This window comes from Anomaloglossus baeobatrachus, chromosome 2 (genome assembly GCF_048569485.1).
Source record: "Anomaloglossus baeobatrachus isolate aAnoBae1 chromosome 2, aAnoBae1.hap1, whole genome shotgun sequence".
NCBI classification, from domain to species: Eukaryota; Metazoa; Chordata; class Amphibia; order Anura; family Aromobatidae; genus Anomaloglossus; species Anomaloglossus baeobatrachus.
In genome coordinates this window covers 7,978,446-8,003,749 of record NC_134354.1, presented here as the reverse complement: position 1 = coordinate 8,003,749, position 25,304 = coordinate 7,978,446, and the positions used below count along the sequence as shown (strand labels likewise).

Genomic DNA, 25,304 nt, shown 5'->3' with positions numbered 1-25,304 from the left:
CTATTGGTATAGTATCCATGACTTGTGATCCATTGGTGTAGTATCCATGACTTGTAATCCAGTGGTGTAATAGCCATGACTTGTGAGCCATTGGTGTAATATCAATGACTTGTGATCCATTGGTATAGTATCCATAACTTGTGATCCATTGGTATAGTATCCATTACTTGTGATCCATCGGTATAGTATCCATGACATGTGATCCAGTGGTGTAGTATCCATTACTTGTAATCTAGTGGTGTAATATCCATGACTTGTGATCCATCGGTATAGTATCCATGACATGTGATCCAGAGGTGTAGTATCCATGACTTGTGATCCAGTGGTGTAGTATCCAGGACTTGTGGTCCATTGGTATAGTATCCATTACTTGTGATCCAGTGGTGTAATATCCATGACTTGTGATCCATCGGTATAGTATCCATGACATGTGATCCAGTGGTGTAGTATCCATGACTTGGGATCCAGTGGTGTAGTATCCATGACTAGTGATCCATTGCTAAATTGTCTATGACTTGTGATCCTTTGTTGTAGTATCCATGACTTGTGATCCTTAGTTGTAGTGTTCATGATTGTGATCCTTTTTTGTAGTGTCCATGACTTGTGATCCTTTCTTGTAGTATCCATGATTTGTGATCCTTTGTTGTAGTATCCATGATTTGTGATCCTTTGTTGTAGTATCCATGACTTGTGATCCTTAGTTGTAGTGTTCATGATTTGTGATCCTTTTTTGTAGTGTCCATGACTTGTGATCCTTTGTTGTAGTATCCATGACTTTTGATCCTTTGTTGAAGTATCCATGACTTGTGATCCTTTGTTGTAGTAACCATGACTTGGGATCCTTTTGTTGTAGTATCTATAACTTGTGATCCTTTGTTGTAGCGTCCATGACTTGTAATCCAGAAGTATAATGTCCATGACTTGTGATCCTTTGTTGTATTATTATGATATATATTATTATGATGATTATTATTATGATATATATTATTATGATCCTTTGTTGTAGTAATCATGACTCATGATCCTTTTGTTGTAGTATCTATAACTTGTGATCCTTTGTTGTAGCGTCCATGACCTGTAATCCAGAGGTATAATTTCCATCCTTTGTTGTATTATCTATAACTTGTGATCCTTTGTTGTAGTAAACATGACTTGTGATCCTTTGTTGTATTATCTAGGACTTGTGATCCTTTGTTGTAGTATCCATGACTTGTGTTCCTTTGTTGTATTATCTATGACTTGTGATCCTTTGTTGTATTATCTAGGACTTGTGATCCTTTGTTGCAGCATCCATGACCTGTAATCCAGAGATATAATGTCCATGACTTTTGGCCAGTGGTGTATTTTTCATGACTTGTGATCCAGTTATCTGGTTCTATGATTTGTGATCTAGTGATTTTTTTTTCGATAGTTGGTGATCCATTTGTGTCTTTCCAGGTAAACAAATGATCTAGGGCAGATCAGGATTGGGTTTGATAATAACAATTTCAGTAGACATGCGCTTCCCAGTCTTTTCGTTGTTGGTGTGGTCCTCAGACATGACTTCTCCTGGAGGGACTACACTGACCTCCTGGACTTTTACCAAGAGACCTGATTTTGACAGGACAGTTTCAAGAACTGGGTTTAGCAAATCTTTGTCCTGATGTAGTCATTTCAGGGAAACTCCTGGCCATTTTGGCGTTGATTGGGAAGGGTCATTAATGCCCTAAATCTTGCTATGTAAATGTTGAGGCTGCTGATACTACCGAGCTCCTACTGGAAGAGGCGGGAGCCATCGAGAGTCCGGCTGTAAGACTCCTATACAAGGGCTGGGAAGGCGCTGAGGAAGATGTCAGACGTCTGGTCATGTGTTTACTTTAGTGAAAATGAAGACTGAAGTCTCGATGTGTTTATGAGGAGGTGAAATCTGGGAGGAATTTTCCTTTAATTTTGTATTTGCTATTCATAGATGTGAAGATGAAATAAGAGCTCAATCACTCACAAAGGATCGCTGATCCTCATTAACTGACTCGGGGCTGTTCCCTGGGAAGGAATAAGACGCTTTACTGCAAATGTGAGATCCTAATGGAATTCCTACCATTCTGACCACCACTGATCCCACTCCACCGATCAGACCCTGGAGAACCCGTCCATTACTGATCAGATTGTCAGGCACCTGTCCTGGCTCCAGTGCCGGGCCTCGCTCCGTCTGTGCTAGGGTAACCCAGCAAGCACCTTCATAGCATCACCCAATGTCTTTTAAGGCTGTGTGCTGCATGAGTATCTAGGTAGTATAGCAGTCTGACATGTTCTTCAAGGGGACGTCCACTTTCAATAGAGGGGTTCACAAAGTGTGTAAAGTATATCAAAGACTAACCTCGTCACGTGCTCCCCCTTCTGAGTTCTGCGCTGGATTCCCACCTGCTGTGGATAGACCAGGGACACTGTAGAGCAGTATGGGGAGGTGGTCATGGGCGAGGAATTGACTCGAGACGTCCCAAACACTACATGAAAGACTGGTCCTGACTGGGTGTGTGGACTTGTGTCGGCTGACCAGGACCGGAGGACATCTTTATCACCTGTTCATTTTAGAAAACAGTATTTTACTCAACGGTTCAACACACCAGATAGCGGCACATACCTTAAAACGGGCACATACCTTAGAACGGGCACATACCTTAGAGCTGGCACATATCTTAGAGCGGGCACATACCTTAGAGCGGGCACATATCTTAGAGCGGGCACATGCCTTAGAGCGGGCACATATCTTAGAGCGAGCACATATTTTAGAGCGGGCACATATCTTAGAGCGAGCACATATCTTAGAGCGGGCACATATCTTAGAGCGAGCACATATCTTAGAGCGGGCACATATCTTAGAGCGGGCACATATCTTAGAGCGAGCACATATCTTAGAGCGGGCACATATCTTAGAGCGGGCACATATCTTAGAGCGGGCACATATCTTAGAACGGGCACATACCTTAGAGTGGGCACATGCCTTAGAGCGGGCACATACCTTAGAGCGGGCACATATCTTAGAGCGAGCACATATCTTAGAGCGGGCACATATCTTAGAGCGGGCACATATCTTAGAGCGAGCACATATCTTAGAGCGGGCACATATCTTAGAGCGAGCACATATCTTAGAGCGGGCACATATCTTAGAGCGGGCACATACCTTAGAGCGGGCACATATCTTAGAGCGGGCACATACCTTAGAGCGGGCACATATCTTAGAGCGGGCACATACCTTAGAGCGGGCACATATCTTAGATCTCAGCTCCCGCTGGGTTGTTTCCGATCTTACTGGTCCTGTGAGTCCCAGCACAACCCGGCCTAACGCTCCAGGCCAAATCATGACAGTCACTTTCCTTTCCTGCATTTCCACGTCTCTTCTCATAGATAAGGGGGTAGACAGTAGTGTCAGAGAAGAGCCCTGCCCTTTCAGATGCTTGGGGGTCTCCGCCTGGGAAAGCTGACTTCGCTCACATACCAGTCCATCCTGACCAGTTATCTTTGAGGCTTAAGGCCCTGTCACACACAGAGATAAATCTTTGGCAGATCTGTGGTTGCAGTGAAATCATGGACATATTGTTCCATTTGTACACAGCCACAAACCTGGCACTGATTGTCCACAATTTCACTGCAACCACAGATCTGCCGCAGATTTATCTCTGTGTGTGACAGGGCCTTTAGGGCCTTGTTGCTAAGTCTTGTCCTCCAGACCCTCTGCCTGGGGCCACTTTGTTAGGAGGCCGGTCTCTACTCTTAGCATCATCTCATGTTCTGTGTCTCGGTCAACACATCATGATCACGCTATCTCCTATATGGTCTCCTTTCTCCTGTCACTAGTCACCCACTGCATGTGGCCTCGACGACCTACAGACTAGACTAGACAATGCTCATTCATAAAGATAGGTGAACAGTATGTGACCCTATACGGAATTAACTAGCCGAGTCTGAGCTCAGTATGACCCCAGTATGGGCCCAGTATGACCCCACTATGGGCCCAGTATGACCCCAGTCTGAGCCCAGTCTGAGCCCAGTATGAGCCCAGTATGACCCCAGTATGGGCCCAGTGTGACCCCAGTATGGGCCCAGTAGGACCCCAGTCTGAGCCCAGTCTGAGCCCAGTCTGAGCCCAGTATGAGCCTTGGTGGCCTATGTTCTTGAATAGAACTTTGACGCATTTCTCCCCCTTTAGTCTTCCAGGGCTTCATCAGGGGCTTCCCTGTGCTGGGGTCAGTGCCACAATCTTTCAGGCCAAGGATTTGGGCAATGCAGGCATCAATTCTACCTCTCACACACCCCGGTATATATACCCTGAGGTGGACATTTTGGCGCTAACTGGACAACGTCCATTCCATAGCTCCAGGTGCCTGTGTTTTCTATGGGAATGTCTGCTGGCGGCTTATCTCCAGAAATTGTCCATGTCGAGTGATATTTTCCCCAATACATTTTCTGTGGCTCCCATATCCATTACACTGTAGTCCGAATGCGTTGATATTGGTGAGTTTGAATGACATTGGCCTCATGTTTATGGGGCTTTACTGATCAGGCCCCAACCATGAAGACCCCGACCTGTCAGATCACTTCCACTCAGACCCTATCACTCCAATTCCTACTGATCAGACCCCTGCTGATGAGATACCAAGTGATTATATCTCAGCTCATCAGACCCCAATCAGAAATGTACCCATCAGGCTCTGAATAACCTCAAATATGGAGAGTAACCCCCAGAGCTGCACTCACAATTCTGCTGGCTGTCGCTTGGACTGGATGGAAGCTCTCCTTGTGGCTGCGCTGCTGGTGACGTTTCCACAGATCCAGTACTTTCCTCTACCGTGAAGAATGCGGCCCAGCAGGGAGTTTCTGTGCAGACTGGATCCAGCAGGAGGCAGCTGGCGGATGTGAAGTCCTCCAGCCCGAGAGCAAAGCGCAGACTTTTACAACCTCTCTTTATTTTACAGTTTCCTTGCGGTTGCTGAAGTTGTAGGGTAATGTGTAAAGGGATCCCCAATAGTAAACTGCAGGGAGGTGATAATCTGCACGTCTGGAAGAAAACACCAATTAGTCCAAACTTTAGTCCTGGCTGCCGACCCAGACCGTCTAGGTCAAAGATCATGGAAAAGCAAGAAAATAAAGGGCTGTGTTTGTGTAACCACATTAACCTTCCCTGGATACGACGTGTGTATCCCCCGATCAGACCCCGAGGCTCCACGATCTCCCCTGCAGGGAGGGAGGCTGAATGCGCCAACCCCACCGATTCAGCCTCAACCATTTATGATCATTTTCCATGGACTGACGATCAACAATGAAGAAGATTCTGGAAGCATTTGTCCATGGTGGATCGGTTTGGTGAATATTCTGTGGTTGGAAAGATGGAAACATTTATGATGAGTGAAAATGAGAGGAACGACGCCTTCTCCGAAAGCAACCACGACTTACTGATGGTCTGGACAGACCCATGAAGAGTCTGAGGAACCTCAACCGCATTACGTCCCAGCATGGCTAAATCACAGGGCATCTCCGTGTCCACTAGGCTCTACTTTTGCCAGAGGATGTATGTGTCTCCCTCTGGCCCCTTTGGATAACAAGGAGGAGTTGGGTGTCCCAGGACTGACCCAGTAATGGTATGATGAAGAGAGAAGGCAACAGAAGGGTGGTCAGAAAGGTGAGAACGTGCCAACCTCTGACACTAGAGGATAGTGGGGTATCCGGATCTCACCGGGATTTACAACCACCAAAACAGACAATGATTTTGAGACTCTTTCAGAATTGACCTCCCAGGTTTCACAAGGAGAATAACGTTTTTGGGGAACTTATTCCAATTCTTCCACATCATCGTCTTTGTTGACTTTCCACCACTGATGCTGACCACATACTCGACCAGAACTGGGAAAGGCACAATTCACAGCTCCCCAAATATCAGAGACGAAGACCCAGTGTCCCTGTCATATTCCATATAGCGAAAAAGAGAAAACTGAAACAACTTAGGGGATCTACAGTATATCACAAAAGTGAGTACACCTCTCACTTCGATACAATGTACAGTAGTCAGTGTGCAGCTTGTAGAACAGTGTAAATTTAATGTCCTCTAAATCACCCAACACACAGCCATTACTGGCAATTAAAGGGACAAATTGTGTCCTAAGTTTGAATATTTTGTGTGGCTGCCATTATTTTCCAAGACGGCCTTATTAGAGCCACTGGATCCTCTTCCATCCTCCATGACGAAATGGCTGCACTCATACGTCTATTCTGAGCAGATGACCTCTGGATATGACGCTGAGCTCGTGCAGCCAGCTTCTGTGGTCAGCCATGGTAAGGACTGCTCTGAGTGGATTCTGTCTGGTTATACCGCTGTATGGTCTTGGTCACCATACTGCAGCTCTGGATCAGGGTGGTGACAACCTCCTTATAACCTCGGCCATCTTTATGGAAAGAAACAACTTTTTTTCTGATCCTCAAAGAATTTTTTGCTATGAGGAGCCATGCTGAATTTTCAGTGACCACACGAGTGTGAGTGATAACACCGAATCTAACACACCTGCTCCTTCATTCACACTGGAGACCTTGTAACACTAATGAGTCACATGACACCGGGGAGGGAGAATGGCTAAGTGGGCGCAAATTGGTCATTTTCACTTAGGGGTGTACTCACTTTTGTTGCAGCGGTTTAGACAGTAATGGCTGTGATGAGTTATTTACACAGTTATTCAAGCTGCGCACTGACACTGTACATTGTATCACAGGGTCAGATCTGCAGTCATGTCCCAGGAAAAGATATAAAGGGGATGCACAAGTCAATTATGCTAAGTGAGTATACAGACGAAACAGCAGAAACTCCCTGCAGCTCCTCTAATGTAACACATTTCCCTGCCTGTTTTATCACAGGAGGGAATGTTTCTCCCAAGTCACCAATCCTGTGTCTCATCATAAATCGAGTCAATGAGGTCAGTGCTTAAATGTCACTGACGTGATTTATGATGAGTCATAGGACAGGTGACATGACAGAAACACTCATTCCTGTGATAAAACAGCCAGGGGACTGTGTCACCTTGGGCAGTCACAGCAGTGATACAAGTATTGTCTGTATACTTATCATAAGTGACTTTTGATTCAAACTGCACATCAGAGTTCTTGCCACCTCCTTTCCCTTCAGCTCAAAAATATTTCCAGAATTCCTCCTTTCCTCAACCTGAAATCTACAAAAATGTTAGGGCGGCCCTCATCATCCCCCACCTCCTCCTCTGTGGTCCTATGGCTAACAATCTCGTACCTCTCCAGTCTGTCTTTAAAGGGGTATTCCCATCTCCAGGATCCTATCCCTTTATGTAGTAGGTTTATTATTAATAATAATAATAATAATAATAATAATAACAACAATAATAATAACAATAATAATAGCAAATACCTCAAAATATAGTGTAGTTCTCCTGATATAGGCATGTCTCTTACCTCTTGTGCAGGGCATTGCAGCTTAGGTATCCATAGTTACGTCCACTTCTCTTGCGTAGCTCACATCTTCTGGAATTCTGTTCTCCAACACGTCCAATTATTCACGACAACTCACCACCACTGAAGCTGCTGCCACAACACTACCAGAGCTGCTGCCTCACCACTGCTGGGGCTGCTGCCACCTCACCACCACTGGAGCTGCTGCCTCACCACTTCTGGAGCTGCCACCTCACCACCACCGGAGCTGCCACCTCACCACCACTGGAGCTGCTGCCTCACCACTGCTGGAGCTGCCGCCTCACCACCACCAAAGCTGCTGCCACCTCACCCCTGCTGGAGCTACTACCTCACAACTGCCAGAGCTGCTATCTGACCACCACTAAAGCTGCTGCCTCACCACCATTGGAGCTGCCAGCTCACCACCACCAGAGCTGCTGCCACCTCACCATGCTGGAGCTACTACCTCACCAGTGCCAGAGCTGCTGCCTCACCACCACTGAAGCTGCTGCCTCACAACCACAGAAGCTGCTGCCTCACCACCACCGAAGCTGCTGCCTCACCACCACTGAAGCTGCTGCCTCACCACCACTGAACCTGCTGCTTCACCGCCGCCAGAGCTGCCACCTCACCATCACCGGAGTTGACGCCTCACCACTGCTCGGGCTGCCGCCTCACCACCACTGAAGCTGCTGCCACCTCACCACCACCAAAGCTGCTGTCTCACCACTACTGGATCTGCTGCCTCACCACCACAGAAGCTGCTGCTTCACCACTACTGGAGTTGCTGCCACCTCACCCACCACTGAAGCTGCTGCCTCACAATCACTGGAGCTGCTTCCTTACCACTGCCAGAGCTGCCGCCTCACCACCACCGGAGCTGTCACAACCCCCCTGACCTACTGTGTCTGGTCATTGTAATTTGTATGTTGTATGTAACCACCTCATATGTATAGATATGGGGGATCAATGCTGCTCAGCAATAAAAATAATAATAATAATAATAATAATAATGCAATGTCTTCATTAAAATGCCCTTTGTTGTGGGATATCCCTTTACGATGAACATTATCCCTTTACTCACATCAAATGTGAGTGGAAACACGTGAACCTCTTAGGTGGAGCGTGCGGGGGAGATCCTCTCATAGACCCCGACTGATCACATGGCAGGTAGACCTCAAAGGACCTCATAGGAAGACTCCATTTTTGGGGTGAAATTTTGTCCAATTTACCTTTTTTCTATTTTTGTGTTACAATACACAGAGAAAATAATCCTGTGTATAACACAACGTGTAACTGCAATAATTATCTGGGGAAATACTTCCTTTCTGGGACAATTTGAGGGGCACCAACACTTTTGCCATGACTGTGTATAAATCCGTGTATTGCGTCCTTGTCCTCGGTGCTGACCTGTTTGATTTTCTTGCAGGCGAATGTTCCCGGCGATGAGAGTGAAGATCTCGGGGCTGGATCCTCACCAGCAATATTACATCGCGATGGACATTGTGCCTGTGGATAACAAGAGATACAGGTGAGACGGACGCCGCACGGGGGGGGAGAAGCCATTATTGTCACAAGGGTTCATCTATACACTGTGTCTTCTACGACCTCCATGTATGTGTCGCGGGCGGGGAGGAGGGTGTCAGCACACCGCGCTCACCCCTTCTGCTCGGGTCCGGCAGCTGCTCCTGGTGGCTCGAGCTGTGGGCCGGATCCCGGGGTTTCTCGAGCGACACTCCTCGCCCGTGAGTGAAAGGGGGGTGTTTGTGGTTGGATGTGGGGATTGTTATAGTTCGTGACGCCACCCACGGTTGTGGTGATTGCACCACCGCTGCTCAATATGGGGGTCCCGGGGATGGTGATGCGGAGCAGCCAGGTGTTGTGTTGCCCCTCCGTCGGTAGGGGTTGGTGATCTTGGGGCCCGGTGATGAGATGTAGAGTGTAGGGCGCAGGGACGCGGGGGCAGCGCTGTGCCTTGCGGCACTATGGTACTCACTCAGCCTGACACACGGACACAGTTTGTACGGTAAACCAACGGCTGGTAGGACGGTCCCACAGACGGCTGCACCTGCACTCCCGGTAGGTGACGGTGATGTCCCTCTTCCTTGCACCTGTGTTGACTGATGGTAGCGATGGATTCCCTCCGGTTACCCGCTCCCCGACTGCAATCTGGGCCGGAGGAGCTCTACACTTTGCCCGCAGGCGCTGGCCCTGAGAAACTGGTGCCGTGGCGGTGGCGGTGTCTCTCCAATACGGGTTGGGCTGTTGCCTTCAATCGGGACTTGGTTGTTGGGGGATCTGCGTCCCCGTCACTGACGGATTTGGCAAATCTGGCGACTCCTAGCCTTGCCGGGGTCCGAGAGGCCCCTGCCCTGGTGCTGACTGTCCTTCGGAACACTGCTCCAGACCACCGGGCACACAGCCAACGGGGTCCTTCCAGGAACTTCCAAACGGTCCCACTCCAGACAGTCACCGCCGTCGCTGACCTTGCTGATCTGGCCCTACACAAAGCTGGACCCTTCAGGCTTTCTTTCTTCACTGTCACTTTTCTTGCTTTCCTCCTTTACTACTTTCACTTTCCTGTTGACTTTTGCCTGTCTAGACTACTCCTCCACTCCTTCCACTTCCTCCTCCCTGACTAGACTGCACTCCAGCCCTGCCTGGGCTACTCTGCCTGGTTTCTTCCCGCCTCCAGAGCTGTGAGCTCCTTGGTGGGCGGAGCCAACCACCTGGCCCACCCCCTGGTGTGCATCATCAGACTCCTGGAGGAAGGCAACAAGGATTTGTAGGTTAGCTGTGATGAGCCTACCTGGAGTGTGGGGTGTGGTGGTGTTGTGACCTGTGTCCCCTGGCTTGCCCAGGGCGACACATATGACAATACTCAGCAGAGTTCAGAGAGTTTTCAGTGACTCAGTCAGCGAGCGCACTGTGCCTGCCGCTCTGTAGCCTTTACCTCTTCTCCTGAACTCCTTCATACCAGTACGATACATTTCTCATGGCTAGCCGGGATTCTGGCATCATTTTTTATTTGTACCAGAAGCTTCCATTGATGTGTCTTTCCTGTCTTCCTCCAAAGTCTTCTCTACTCTTCAGACCCTTCTCACCTTTTCCTATCTCCTATAATGTCCTCTTTCTACTTCTGCAACATCAAGACTTCTCTGCCCTTATTCAAACTCCCCTGTCCCCCTCCAGACTCCCCTGTCCCCCTCTAGACTCCCCTGTCCCCCTCTAGACTCCCCTGTCCCCCTCCAGACTCCCCTGTCCCTCTCTAGACTCCCCTGTCCCCCTCTAGACTCCCCTGTCCCCCTCCAGACTCCCCTGTCCCCCTCCAGACTCCCCTGTCCCCCTCTAGACTCCCCTGTCCCCCTCTAGACTCCCCTGTCCCCCTCTAGACTCCCCTGTCCCCCTCTAGACTCCCCTGTCCCCCTCTAGACTCCCCTGTCCCCCTCCAGACTCCCCTGTCCCTCTCTAGACTCCCCTGTCCCCCTCTAGACTCCCCTGTCCCCCTCCAGACTCCCCTGTCCCCCTCTAGACTCCCCTGTCCCCCTCCAGACTCCTGAATTCTCCTCTAGACTCCCCTATCCCCCTCTAGACTCCCCTATCCCCCTCTAGACTCCCCTGTCCCCCTCTAGACCTCTCTGTCCCCCTCCAGAGCCCTCTCTCTGCTCTAAAATCCTCTGTTCGTCTCCAGATGCCTCTGTCCTTTTCCAGACGCATATGTCCCCTCATGACATTTCTGTCTTCTCTGTCCCTCTTCTGTGCACCCCAAAGCTCCCCTATCCCCTTCAAACCCCTCTGCCCCCTCCTGACTTTTCTGTGCCCCTGTCCTCTCCAGAGCCCTATGTCCCCTCTGTCCTCCTCCAAACCCCTCTGTCCTCCTCCAGATTCCTCTGTCCCTTCATAACATTTCTGTCTCCTCTGTTTTGGCTCCTCTTTCTGTAGCGCCCTTGAAGCCTTCAGGGTTCTACAAGGTTCTGCATCCCCACCAGGATGCAGGGCCTACCCCCTTAGGGACCCAGAACCCCAGTGGCGGTAACACCAAAAACCCAGGTGATCCCAGTTTTCCCCGACAATCCCCCATACAATGGTACCTAGGTAGGGTGGGTCCAATGGATGGCCGCCTAGAGGTGGAGCCACTCCAGTCCACTAGTTGACCAGGTGGGAGGGGCAGACTGTGGAGAATAGTCAGTGGTAGTCTAGGAGAGAGTTGACAGAAGAGATGTCCTGACTTGGGTTAACGGTGACCTGGTACCCAGGAGAGGTAGTTGCCAGTGGAGTACGGTGGAGTACTCCCAGAACTACGCACTGATGGGGTACAGGACCCTAGGACAGGAAAGAGCTCCAGGCCGACCTGTTAACACCTGCACAGCGAGGAGACCATCAAGGACCTCGCTGACCCTAAATAATCCAAAGACTCAGTAGCAAAGGGAGAACCCGGGGACAGGACCAGAAACTCCAACCCCATAGGGCTCACACTACCGTCAGGCGGACAGAAGTGGACAAACCACAGACCGGGGACCCCCAGTGTTCTATACCACGGGGACCCACTTACCAGAGACAGGTGCAGGGGAAGAAGGTACCAGAGAACCAGACTGGCATTGGGACGAAGGGAACCTGGAGACGAAACCAGTTAACATCCAAGTGAGTAAACCAGTTGCACTGAATACCTGTCTGGACTCCTTCTTCCGACGCTCACCGCACCATACACCCGCTGGGGCAATACCCTACTTGCGGAGGGTCTACCATACTAGCCGCCAATACCACCAGTCCCCGTAGAGACACTCTGCAGCGGCGGCTCCCAACATTTAGCCTGACTTCCTTCTGACACTCCTGACCTCCCCTTAACCAACCCCCCAAGTGGGCGACCCTATTCCACTCAGGCCGTCCACTGATGTGTCTGGTGGGTGTGGTGCAGAGTGTACCTAGGACTTTACTAGCTGTTGTCAGCAACACCATGTAGTTGGGGACCCACAACCAAGGAGGAGGCGGATATTGCACAGAAGGGCAGATTGCACAATACCCTGTGACGACCTGATAGGCCAGGGCGTCACACTTCCTTGTCCTCTTCAGACTCCTCTATCTTCTCCAGACTCCTCTGTCCTTTCCAGGCCCTCTTGTTGTCTCCACACTCCTCTGTCCTCTCCAGACTCTTCTGTCCTCTCCAGACTCCTCTGTCCTTTCTACACTCCTGTCATCTATACCGTGTGCAGAATTATTAGGCAAGTTGTATTTTAGAGGATTTTTTTTTATTATTGATTGTTCTCAATCAACCAAAAAGACTCATAAATATCAAAGCTTAATATTTTTGGCAGTTGGAGTGGGGTTCTTTAGATTTGGCTTCTTAGGAGGATATCTGTTTGTGCAGGTAACTATTAAGGGTACTTTACACGCTGCGATCTCGCTAGTGAGATCGCAAGCGATCGTACCCACCCCCGTCGGTTGTGCGACATGGGCAAATCGTTCCCCGTGGTGCACAACCTCGCTTACACCCGTCACACGCACTTACCTGCCCTGCGACGTCGCTCTGGCCGGCGATCCGGCTCCTTTCTAAGGGGGGCGGTTTGTTCGGCATCACAGCGACATCACACGGTAGGCGTCCAATAGAAGCGGAGGGGCGCAGATGAGCGGGACGTAACATCCCGCCCACCTCCTTCCTTCCGCATTGCCGGTGGCGGCAGGTAAGGAGATGTTCCTCACTCCTGCGGTGTCACACACAGCGATGTGCGCTGCCGCAGGAACGACAAACAACATCGCTAATAAGCAGAGAACGATTTTTAGTTTCAGGACGACCTCTCCACGGCAAACGATTTTGACTGCTTTTGCGATCGTTTAAGGTCGCTCATAAGTGTCACACACTGCGATCTCGTTAATGACGCCGGATGTGCGTCACAAACACCGTGACCCCGACGATAATTCACTAACGATATCGCAGCATGTAAAGCCCCCTTTACTGTGCAGAATTATTAGGCAACTTAATAAAAACCAAATCTATTCCCATGTCACTTGTTTATTGTCACCAGGAAACCAATATAACTGCACAACATATAGAAATAAACATTCCTGACATAAACAAAACCCAAAAATGAGTGCCCAATATCGCCCCCTTTCTTACTGATGACACTCAGCAGCCTCCATCCATAGATTCTGTCATTGCTTGATCTGTTTACCATCAACATTACGTGCAGCAGCCTCCAGACACCACAGCCTCCAGCCACCACAGCCTCCAGACACCGCAGCCTCCAGACACCACAGCCTCCAGACACCGCAGCCTCCAGACACCGCAGCCTCCAGACACCGCAGCCTCCAGACACCGCAGCCTCCAGACACCGCAGCCTCCAGACACCACAGCCTCCAGACACCACAGCCTCCAGACACCACAGCCTCCAGCCACCACAGCCTCCAGCCACCGCAGCCTCCAGACACCGCAGCCTCCAGACACCGCAGCCTCCAGTCACCGCAGCCTCCAGCCACCGCAGCCTCCAGCCACCGCAGCCTCCAGCCACCGCAGCCTCCAGCCACCACAGCCTCCAGCCACCACAGCCTCCAGCCTCCACAGCCTCCAGCCTCCACAGCCTCCAGACACCACAGCCTCCAGCCACCACAGCCTCCAGCCACCGCAGCCTTCAGCCACCGCATCCTCCAGACACCACAGCCTCCAGACACCACAGCCTCCAGCCTCCACAGCCTCCAGACACCACAGCCTCCAGCCACCACAGCCTCCAGCCACCTCAGCCTCCAGCCACCGCAGCCTCCAGCCACCACAGCCTCCAGCCTCCACAGCCTCCAGCCACCACAGCCTCCAGCCACCACAGCCTCCAGCCACCGCAGCCTCCAGCCACCGCAGCCTCCAGCCACCATAGCCTCCAGACACTGCTCCCAGAGGTGGACTGTTTTCCCTCCCTGTAGATCTCACATTTTATGAGGGACACAGGTTCTCTATGGGGTTCAGATCAGGGGAACACGGGGGCCATGTCATTATTTTTTCCTCTTTTAGACCTTTACTGGCCAGCCACGCTGTGGAGTAGTTGGATGCATGTGATGGAGCATTGTCCTGCAGGAAAATCATGTTTTTCTTGAATGATAGCGACTTCTTCCTGTACCACTGCTTGAAGAAGTTGTCTTCCAGAAACTGGCAGTAGGTCTGGGAGTTGAGCTTCCTCCATCCTCAACCCGAAAAGGTCCCATAAGTTGATCTTTGATGATGCCAGCCCATACCAGTACCCACCTCCACCTTGCTGGCGTCTGAGTCGGAGTGGAGCTCTCTGCCCTTTACTGATCCAGCCTCTGGCCCATCCATCTGCCCATCAAGAGTCACTCTCATTTCATCAGTCCATAAACTTGTGAAGAATCAGTCTTCAGATATGTCTTGGCCCAGTCTTGAGGTTTTATCTTCTGTTTCTTGGTCAGAGGTAGTGGTTTTCAGCCTTCCTTACCTTTGCCTGTCCCTGAATATGGCACACCTTGTGCTTTTTGATACTCCAGTAACGTTTCAGCTGTGAAATATGGGCAAACTGGTGGCAAATGGCATCTTGGCAGCTTCACGCTTGATTTTCCTCAATTCATGGGAAGTTATTTTGCGCCTTTTTTGCCCAGCGCTTCTTGCGACCCTCTTGGCTATTTGCCATGAAACGCTTAATTGTTCGGTGATCGCGCTTTAAAAGTTTGGCAATTTCAAGACTGCTGCGTCCCTCTGCAAGACATCGCACAATATGGACTTTTCAGAGCCCGTCACATCTCTCTTCTGACCCATTTTACCAAAGGAAAGGAAGTTGCCTAATAATTAAGCACGCCTTATATAGGGTGTTGATGTCATTACACCGCACCCCTCCTCATTACAGAGAGGCACATCACCGGATTTACTTCATTGGTAGTTGGCTCTCAGCCTATACAGCGCGGAGTAGGACGACATGTATAAAAAGTGTCATGTGATCACAATACGCATTTGTGTAATAATTCTGCACACAGTGTACACACTCCTGTCCTCTCCAGACTCCTCTATCTTTTCTATTCCCCTCTGTTCTCTCCATATTAATCGGTCCTCTCTTCACTCTTCTGTCCTCTCCACTATTCCCCCTGTACTCCCCACACTCCTCTATTCTCTCCAGACTCCTCTGTCCTCTCTACACTCATGTCATTTCCACACTCTTCTGTCCTCTCCAGACTCCATTGTCCTCTTCAGACTCCACTATGTTCTCTGGACTCCCTCTTCCTCTCCAGACTCTCTTGTCCTCTCCAGATCCTCTTGTTGTCTCCACACTCCTGTGTCCTCTCCTCACTCCTGTCCTCTCCAGACTCCCTTGTCCTCTCCAGACTCCCTTGTCCTCTCCAGACTCCCTTGTCCTCTCCAGACCCTGTTATTGTCTCCACACTCTGTCCTCTCCTCAATCATCTGTCCTCTCCAGATTCTCTTGTCCTCTCCAGATTCTCTTGTCCTCTCCAGACTCTCTTGTCCTCTCCAGACTCCCTCGTCCTCTCCAGACTCCCTCGTCTTCTCCAGACTCTCTTGTCCTCTCCAGACTCCCTTGTCCTCTCCAGACTCCCTTGTCCTCTCCAGACTCTCTTGTCCTCTCCAGACTCCCTTGTCCTCTCCAGACTCCCTTGTCCTCTCCAGACTCTCTTGTCCTCTCCAGATTCTCTTGTCCTCTCCAGACTCCCTTGTCCTCTCCAGACTCCCTCATCCTCTCCAGACTCCCTCGTCTTCTCTAGACTCTCTTGTCCTCTCCAGACTCCCTCGTCCTCTCCAGACTCCCTCGTCTTCTCCAGACTCCCTTGTCCTCTCCAGACCCTCTTATTGTCTCCACACTCTGTCCTCTCCTCGATCATCTGTCCTCTCCAGATTCTCTTGTCCTCTCCAGATTCTCTTGTCCTCTCCAGACTCTCTTGTCCTCTCCAGACTCCCTCGTCCTCTCCAGACTCCCTCGTCTTCTCCAGACTCTCTTGTCCTCTCCAGACTCCCTTGTCCTCTCCAGACTCCCTTGTCCTCTCCAGACTCCCTTGTCCTCTCCAGACTCCCTTGTCCTCTCCAGACTCTCTTGTCCTCTCCAGATTCCCTTGTCTTCTCCAGACTCTCTTGTCCTCTCCAGACTCCCTTGTCCTCTCCAGACTCCCTTGTCCTCTCCAGACTCCCTTGTCCTCTCCAGACTCCCTCGTCCTCTCCAGACTCCCTCGTCTTCTCCAGACTCTCTTGTCCTCTCCAGACTCCCTTGTCCTCTCCAGACTCCCTTGTCCTCTCCAGACTCCCTTGTCCTCTCCAGACTCTCTTGTCCTCTCCAGACTCCCTTGTCCTCTCCAGACTCTCTTGTCCTCTCCAGATTCTCTTGTCCTCTCCAGACTCCCTTGTCCTCTCCAGACTCCCTCGTCCTCTCCAGACTCCCTCGTCTTCTCCAGACTCTCTTGTCCTCTCCAGACTCCCTCGTCCTCTCCAGACTCCCTCGTCTTCTCCAGACTCCCTTGTCCTCTCCAGACTCCCTTGTCCTCTCCAGATTCTCTTGTCCTCTCCAGACTCCCTTGTCCTCTCTAGAGTCCCTCGTCCTCTCCAGACTCCCTCGTCTTCTCCAGACTCTCTTGTCCTCTCCAGATTCTCTTGTCCCCTCCAGACTCTTCTGTCCTCTCTAAACTTTTTTTTCGGCCTACGGCTGCCATTAGGGCTTCCATACACATGAGTAATAATGGAGAGAGTGAACCGATATTGATTAGACCTATGATTTCACATTCTGGTCTATGTCACAGCGACTGTCCAGGCTGTGACTGATCGCCCCTTCACCTCTTCAGACTCCATTATTCAGGGGAGATATTGACCCTGTACATTCCTATGGATATGCAGTGTCTCAGAGTCGGTCCTGTTTCCTTCTTTTTCAGATATGTCTATCACAGCTCCAAATGGATGGTGGCTGGGAACGCCGACTCCCCGGTTCCTCCCCGTGTTTACATCCATCCGGACTCTTTAGCCTCCGGGGACACTTGGATGAGGCAGGTTGTCAGCTTCGACAAGCTCAAACTCACCAACAATGAGCTGGACGATCAAGGACATGTAAGTGCTGCCTGGTCCTCAGACTTTGTAAATGAATGTGGACACTTCTCACACAGGCCATTATTACATGTTGCATAGTCATTCGGGGAGATAGGCGGCTGAGTCCACTCAATGTCATGTCATTGTAGCTAACTGCATTGGATACGACCCTGCATGCCTCTTAATGCTCCATTGGTCTGTGTTTGGATACAGGGAATAATACCATGACTCCCGTGTATGTGGTTACAGATTATCCTGCACTCCATGCACAAGTACCAACCGCGTGTCCATGTCATTCGCAAGGACTTCAGCAGCGAGTTGTCTCCAACCAAGTCCGTTCCAGCAGGAGAAGGAGTGAAGACGTTCAACTTTCCCGAGACTGTGTTCACCACCGTGACCGCCTACCAGAACCAACAGGTGAGACCTCCGGCCGAGAGTCGGGGCTCCTCATTGCCGTCACCGGAGTGTGCTGCAGAATCAGTAATTCAGGATTATTGTGTTATTAGCATTCAGTGAGTCACGGCTGTTGTTTTGTTCCAGATTACAAGGCTGAAGATTGACAGGAACCCCTTTGCCAAAGGATTCCGAGACTCAGGAAGAAACCGGTATGTCAGAGAATTAGCGTGTAGGCCAAAGCTGAGGTTTCTTGGCTCCAGATCTTTCCTGGGATCATTTAGCAAACACATTTTCTTCTTAAAAAAAAGAAAAAAAAAATCGTAAAATGATATTTTTATGTTGGTTTGGTTGAAGATTGTCATGAGAGGAACGTCTGTGTGGACTCAGATCAAACACGAAGACGTATCCATTCATCAAGCCCCGGCCCTTCTCCTCACCCCTTTGTGCAACCACAAAATCTGAGGCGAACGGTCAATGAGCCACCGCTTACCTCCAACTCCATGGAGAGTTAATAAAAGAAGCAGTTGTTAGAGTATTTAAGCCCGGATCATTACTAAATCTAAACCAAGGATTTTTTTTTATCATTTTTATTTCTGTGAGTTGATTCTTACTTTTCCTCCTTGGAATTTCCTTACACATTTCGTATACGTAAACTATATAAAGATTATATAAAACATATGTGACTGATTAGAGATTGGTTCATAATAGAGAAAACATAAACCTTTATTTATAGACTAGGCCATGCATGTTTCCATAGACCCCCTTGTAGATGGATCCATGCATGTTTCCATAGACCCCCTTGTAGATGGGTCCATGCATGTTTTCATAGACCTCCCTGTAGACAGGTGCATCCATGTAAGTCATAGACCCCCTTGTAGAAGGGGCCATCCATGTTTCCATAGACCCCCTTGAAGATGGGTCCATCCATGTAAGCCATAGACCCCCTTGTAGATGGGTCCATCCATGTTAGCCATAGACCCCCTTGTAGCTGGTCCATCCATGTTTCCATAGACCTCCTTGTAGGTGGGTCCATCTATGTAAGCCATAGACCTCCTTGTAGATGGGTCCATCCATGTAAGCAATAGACCCCCTTGTAGATGGGTCCATCCATGTTAGCCATAGACCTCCTTGTAGATGGCTCCATCCATGTTTCCATAGACCTCCCTGTAGATGGGTCCATCACTGTAAGCCATAGACCTCCCTATATACCAGTACATCCATGTAAGCCATATATCTACTTGTAGATTAGTCCATCCATGTTTCTATAGACCTATCTGTAGATGGGTCCATCCATATAAGCCATAGACATCCTTGTAGATGGGTCCATCTATGTTTCCATAGACCTCCCCGTAGACCAATCAATCCATATAAGCCATAGAACTCCTTGTAGATGGGGCCATTCATGTACACCATAGACCTCCCGGTAGACCAGTACATCCATGGAAGGCACAGACCTCCTTGTAGATGGGTCCATCCATGTATCCATAGACCTCCCTGTAGACAAGTCCCTCCATGTAAGCCATAGGCTTTCCTGTAGACGAGCACATCCATGTAAGCCATAGGTCTCCTTGTTTTACTTGTTCAAGGGTCCATCCATGTAAGCCATAGACCTTTTTGTACATGGGTCTATCCGTGTAAGCCATAGACCTCAATGTAGACCAGTATATCCATGTAAGACATAGACCCCTTTGTAGATGGGTCCATTTATGTAAACCATAGACTTTCATACAGATGGGTCCATCCATGTAAGCCATAGACATTCTTGTAAACGGATCCATCGATGTAAACTATAGACCTCCCCGTAGACCAGTACATCAATGTAAGCCATAGACCTCCCTGTAGACTGGTTGATCCATTTAAGCCATAGATCTCCATTGTGGACCAGTCCATCTATGTAAGCCATAGAACTCCACTTAAGACTATTTCATCCAAGTAAACTTTAGACCACTGTAGACTATTTCATCCATGTAAACCTTTGATCTCCATTGCAGATCATTCCATCAATGTAAACCATAGACCTCCATTGTAGACCAGTCTCTCCATGTAAACCATAGACATCCATTGTAGACTGGTTGATCTATGTAAGCCATAGATAGTAGACCACCCTATCCATGTTATCCTTAGACCATGTTGTAGACCAGACCATCCATGTAATACTTTCCTGGTGTCACAGGCTTGGTGCTCTTGTGGTTTTCGGCAGTCTGATTGTTATTGAGAGCTGTGCTGGTGATATTAGTGATCATCATCGCAGTCTGGGACCTCGTATATTAGTGCTGTTATTGGGCGTCCACTTATCAGTCATTATGGAGACCTCGGCTTTACACGTCCCGGGCTTCACGTTGGCTTCATTATAAGCAGAGCAGGTTAAAAATAGTTAAAACCAGACCTTGTCATGTTAGATTTCTCCTTCTTCCTGGAGATGGGATGCAGAGTATGTGGTGCGGGACCGGCAGTCAATAAAATCCCACTTTAATTGCCTACAGCGTTCTGAAAATAACTCAAAGTATCTGCAGTAGAAGAGTGGTCTGGCCTATAAATACTCCGCACCATAAAGCAGATTACTGCGAGAGGTGAATACTGATAAATCTGGACGGTTGGGATTTGCCGGAGACGTTGGGCAGCGCTGTAATACATGTCTTAATAACAGAGGATTAGGAGGCATGGCTGGCCGTAACATATGGCTAATTTCTACTGATACTCAACATACACATGAATGGCGGCTATAAAGCCCAGGAATCACTCTCAGGTTGTCACAATCACATTTAACAAAGAATTTATTTTTTAACACCTTTTCCTATAATCACATGTTTTGTGTATTGTCTGGAGGTGGATAAGGGGCCGCAAAATAAAAGACGGGGGCTTAAAGGAAATCTCCACTTTTACAACAGTTGATCCCTTCATAGACAGTGAAACAACTTTGTAAATACTTTGTCTGATTTCTGACTACAATGCGATCTGTGACCAAGGTGAAGCCATCTTCAGATACCTTCATTAGAGGATATATCGTTAGGTGGAGGGCCTCTGCCATGTTCCCAAGGTCTTGGTGTGGTGCTGAACCCCTTATTCCTCTAGGTCTAGGATATATCGTTAGGTGGAGGGCCTCTGCCATGTTCCCAAGGTCTTGGTGTGGTGCTGAACGCCTTATTCCTCTAGGATATATAGTTAGGTGGAGGGCCTCTGCCATGTTCCCAAGTTCTTGGTGTGGTGCTGAACGTCTTATTCCTCTAGGATATATAGTTAGGTGGAGGGCCTCTGCCATGTTCCCTAGTTCTTGGTGTGGTGCTGAACGCCTTATTCCTCTAGGATATATAGTTAGGTGGAGGGCCTCTGCCATGTTCCCAAGTTCTTGGTGTGGTGCTGAACGTCTTATTCCTCTAGGATATATTGTTAGGTGGAGGGCCTCTGCCATGTTCCCTGTTTCTTGGTGTGGTGCTGAACGCCTTATTCCTCTAGGATATATTGTTAGGTGGAGGGCCTCTGCCATGTTCCCTAGTTCTTGGTGTGGTGCTGAACGCCTTATTCCTCTAGGATATATTGTTAGGTGGAGGGCCTCTGCCATGTTCCCAAGTTCTTGGTGTGGTGCTGAACACCTTATTCCTCTAGGATATATAGTTAGGTGGAGAGCTTCTGCCATGTTCCCAAGGTCTTGGTGTGGTGCTGAACGTCTTATTCCTCTAGGATATATAGTTAGGTGGAGGGCCTCTGCCATGTTCCCAAGGTCTTGGTGTGGTGCTGAACGCCTTATTCCTCTAGGACAGGGTTCCCCAACTCCAGTCCTCAAGGCCCACCAACAGTGCATGTTTTCAGGATTTCCTTAGCATTGCACTGCTGTTGGAACCAGCACCTGGGCAGGTAATTACATTATCACCTGTGCAATACTAAGGAAATCCCAAAAACCTGCACTGTTGGTGGGCCTTGAGGACTGGAGTTGGGGAACACTGCTCTAGGATATATAGTTAGGTGGAAAGCCTCTGCCATGTTCCCAAGTTCTAGGTATGGTGCTGAACGCCTTATTCCTCTAGGATATGTAGTTAGGTGGAGGGCCTCTGCCATGTTCCCAAGTTCTTGGTGTGGTGATGAACACCTTATTCCTCTAGGATATATAGTTGGGTGGAGGGCCTCTGCCATGTTCCCAAGTTCTTGGTTTGGTGCTGAACACCTTATTCCTCCAGGATATATCGTTAGGTGGAAAGCCTCTGCCATGCTCCCAAGGTCTTGGTTTGGTGCTGAACGCCTTATTCCTCTAGGACAGTGTTTCTCAACTCCAGTCCTCAAGACCCACCAACAGATCATGTTTTCAGGTTTTCCTCAATGTTAGACAGGGAATAATTCCATCACCTGTGCAACATTAAGGAAATCCTGAAAACCTGATTGAGGAAAACCTGAAAACATGATATGTTGGTGGGTCTTGAGGACTGGAGTTGAGAAACACTGCTCTAGGATATATAGTTAGGTGGAGGGCCTCTGCCATGTTCCCAAGTTCTTGGTGTGGTGCTGAACGCCTTATTCCTCTAGGATATATAGTTAGGTGGCGAGCCTCTGCCATGTTCCCAAGTTCTTGGTGTGGTGCTGAATGCCTTATTCCTCTAGGATATATAGTTAGGTGGAGGGCCTCTGCCATGCTCCCAAGTTCTTGGTGTGGTGCTGAACGCCTTATTCCTCTAGGATATATCGTTAGGTGGAGGGCCTCTGCCATGTTCCCAAGGTCTTGGTGTGGTGCTGAACGTCTTATTCCTCTTGGATATATAGTTAGGTGGAGGGCCTCTGCCATGCTCCCAAGGTCTTGGTGTGGTGCTGAACGCCTTATTCCTCTAGGATATATCGTTAGGTGGAGGGCCTCTGCCATGCTCCCAAGGTCTTGGTGTGGTGCTGAACGCCTTATTCCTCTAGGATATATCGTTAGGTGGAGGGCCTCTGCCATGCTCCCAAGGTCTTGGTGTGGTGCTGAACGCCTTATTCCTCTAGGATATATCGTTAGGTGGAGAGCCTCTGCCATGCTCCCAAGGTCTTGGTGTGGTGCTGAACGCCTTATTCCTCTAGGATATATAGTTAGGTGGAGGGCCTCTGCCATGCTCCCAAGGTCTTGGTGTGGTGCTGAACACCTTATTCCTCCAGGATATATCGTTAGGTGGAGAGCCTCTGCCATGCTCCCAAGGTCTTGGTGTGGTGCTGAACGCCTTATTCCTCCAGGATATATTGTTAGGTGGAGGGCCTCTGCCATGCTCCCAAGGTCTTGGTGTGGTGCTGAACGCCTTATTCCTCTAGGATATATCGTTAGGTGGAGGGCCTCTGCCATGCTCCCAAGGTCTTGGTGTGGTGCTGAACGCCTTATTCCTCTAGGATATATCGTTAGGTGGAGGGCCTCTGCCATGCTCCCAAGGTCTTGGTGTGGTGCTGAACGCCTTATTCCTCCAGGATATATCGTTAGGTGGAGGGCCTCTGCCATGCTCCCAAGGTCTTGGTGTGGTGCTGAACGCCTTATTCCTCTAGGATATATAGATAGGTGGAGGGCCTCTGCCATGTTCCGAAGGTCTTGGTATGGTGCTGAACGCCTTATTACTCTAGGATATATAGATAGGTGGAAAGCCTATGCCATGCTCCCAAGGTCTTGGTGTGGTGCTGAACGTCTTATTCCTCTTGGATATATAGTTAGGTGGAAAGCTTCTGCCATGTTCCCAAGTTCTTGGTATGGTGCTGAACGCCTTATTACTCTAGGATATATAGTTAGGTGGAGAGCCTCTGCCATGCTCCCAAGGTCTTGGTGTGGTGCTGAACGTCTTATTCCTTTAGGATATGTAGTTAGGTGGAGAGCCTCTGCCATGTTCCCAAGGTCTTGGTGTGGTGCTGAACGTCTTATTCCTCTAGGATATATAGTTAGGTGGAGAGCCTCTGCCATGCTCCCAAGTTCTTGGTGTGGTGCTGAACGTCTTATTCCTCTAGGTTATATAGTTAGGTGGAGGGCCTCTGCCATGTTCCCTAGTTCTTGGTGTGGTGCTGAACACCTTATTCCTCTAGGATATATAGTTAGGTGGAGGGCCTCTGCCATGCTCCCAAGTTCTGGTGTGTGGTGCTGAACGCCTTATTCCTCTAGGATATATAGTTAGGTGGAGAGCTTCTGCAATATTCCCAAGTTCTAGGTATGGTGCTGAACACCTTATTCCTCTAGGATATATAGTTAGGTGGAGGGCCTCTGCCATGTTCCCAAGGTCTTGGTGTGGTGCTGAACGCCTTATTCCTCTAGGATATATAGTTAGATGGAGGGCCTCTGCCATGTTCCCAAGTTCTTGGTGTGGTGCTGAACGCCTTATTCCTCTAGGATATATCGTTAGGTGGAGGGCTTCTGCCATGTTCCCAAGTTCTTGGTGTGGTGCTGAACACCTTATTCCTCCAGGATATATTGTTAGGTGGAGGGCCTCTGCCATGTTCCCAAGTTCTTGGTGTGGTGCTGAACGCCTTATTCCTCTAGGATATATAGTTAGGTGGAGAGCCTCTGCCATGTTCCCAAGTTCTTGGTGTGGTGCTGAACGCCTTATTCCTCTAGGATATATAGTTAGGTGGAGGGCCTCTGCCATGCTCCCAAGGTCTTGGTGTGGTGCTGAACACCTTATTCCTCCAGGATATATCGTTAGGTGGAGGGCCTCTGCCATGTTCCCAAGTTCTTGGTGTGGTGCTGAACGCCTTATTCCTCTAGGATATATCGTTAGGTGGAGGGCCTCTGCCATGCTCCCAAGTTCTTGGTGTGGTGCTGAACGCCTTATTCCTCTAGGATATATCGTTAGGTGGAGGGCCTCTGCCATGTTCCCAAGTTCTAGGTATGGTGCTGAACGCCTTATTCCTCTAGGATATGTAGTTAGGTGGAGGGCCTCTGCCATGTTCCCAAGTTCTTGGTGTGGTGATGAACACCTTATTCCTCTAGGATATATAGTTGGGTGGAGGGCCTCTGCCATGTTCCCAAGTTCTTGGTTTGGTGCTGAACACCTTATTCCTCCAGGATATATCGTTAGGTGGAAAGCCTCTGCCATGCTCCCAAGGTCTTGGTTTGGTGCTGAACGCCTTATTCCTCTAGGACAGTGTTTCTCAACTCCAGTCCTCAAGACCCACCAACAGATCATGTTTTCAGGTTTTCCTCAATGTTAGACAGGGAATAATTCCATCACCTGTGCAACATTAAGGAAATCCTGAAAACCTGATTGAGGAAAACCTGAAAACATGATATGTTGGTGGGTCTTGAGGACTGGAGTTGAGAAACACTGCTCTAGGATATATAGTTAGGTGGAGGGCCTCTGCCATGTTCCCAAGTTCTTGGTGTGGTGCTGAACGCCTTATTCCTCTAGGATATATAGTTAGGTGGCGAGCCTCTGCCATGTTCCCAAGTTCTTGGTGTGGTGCTGAATGCCTTATTCCTCTAGGATATATAGTTAGGTGGAGGGCCTCTGCCATGCTCCCAAGTTCTTGGTGT

General features: G+C 49.3%; 1 protein-coding gene across 1 annotated transcript in view; it reads left to right on the top strand.

Moving 5' to 3' along the window:
* The window catches only part of TBX15 (T-box transcription factor 15), a 144,948-nt gene that overhangs the window by 105,034 nt on the left and 14,610 nt on the right, over positions 1-25,304 (top strand). Inside the window, exons 3-6 of the mRNA XM_075334841.1 lie at positions 8,870-8,971; positions 17,299-17,470; positions 17,699-17,866; positions 17,990-18,054. Coding sequence (XP_075190956.1) covers positions 8,870-8,971; positions 17,299-17,470; positions 17,699-17,866; positions 17,990-18,054 — 507 coding nt within the window. The remainder of the gene's footprint in view (positions 1-8,869; positions 8,972-17,298; positions 17,471-17,698; positions 17,867-17,989; positions 18,055-25,304) is intronic.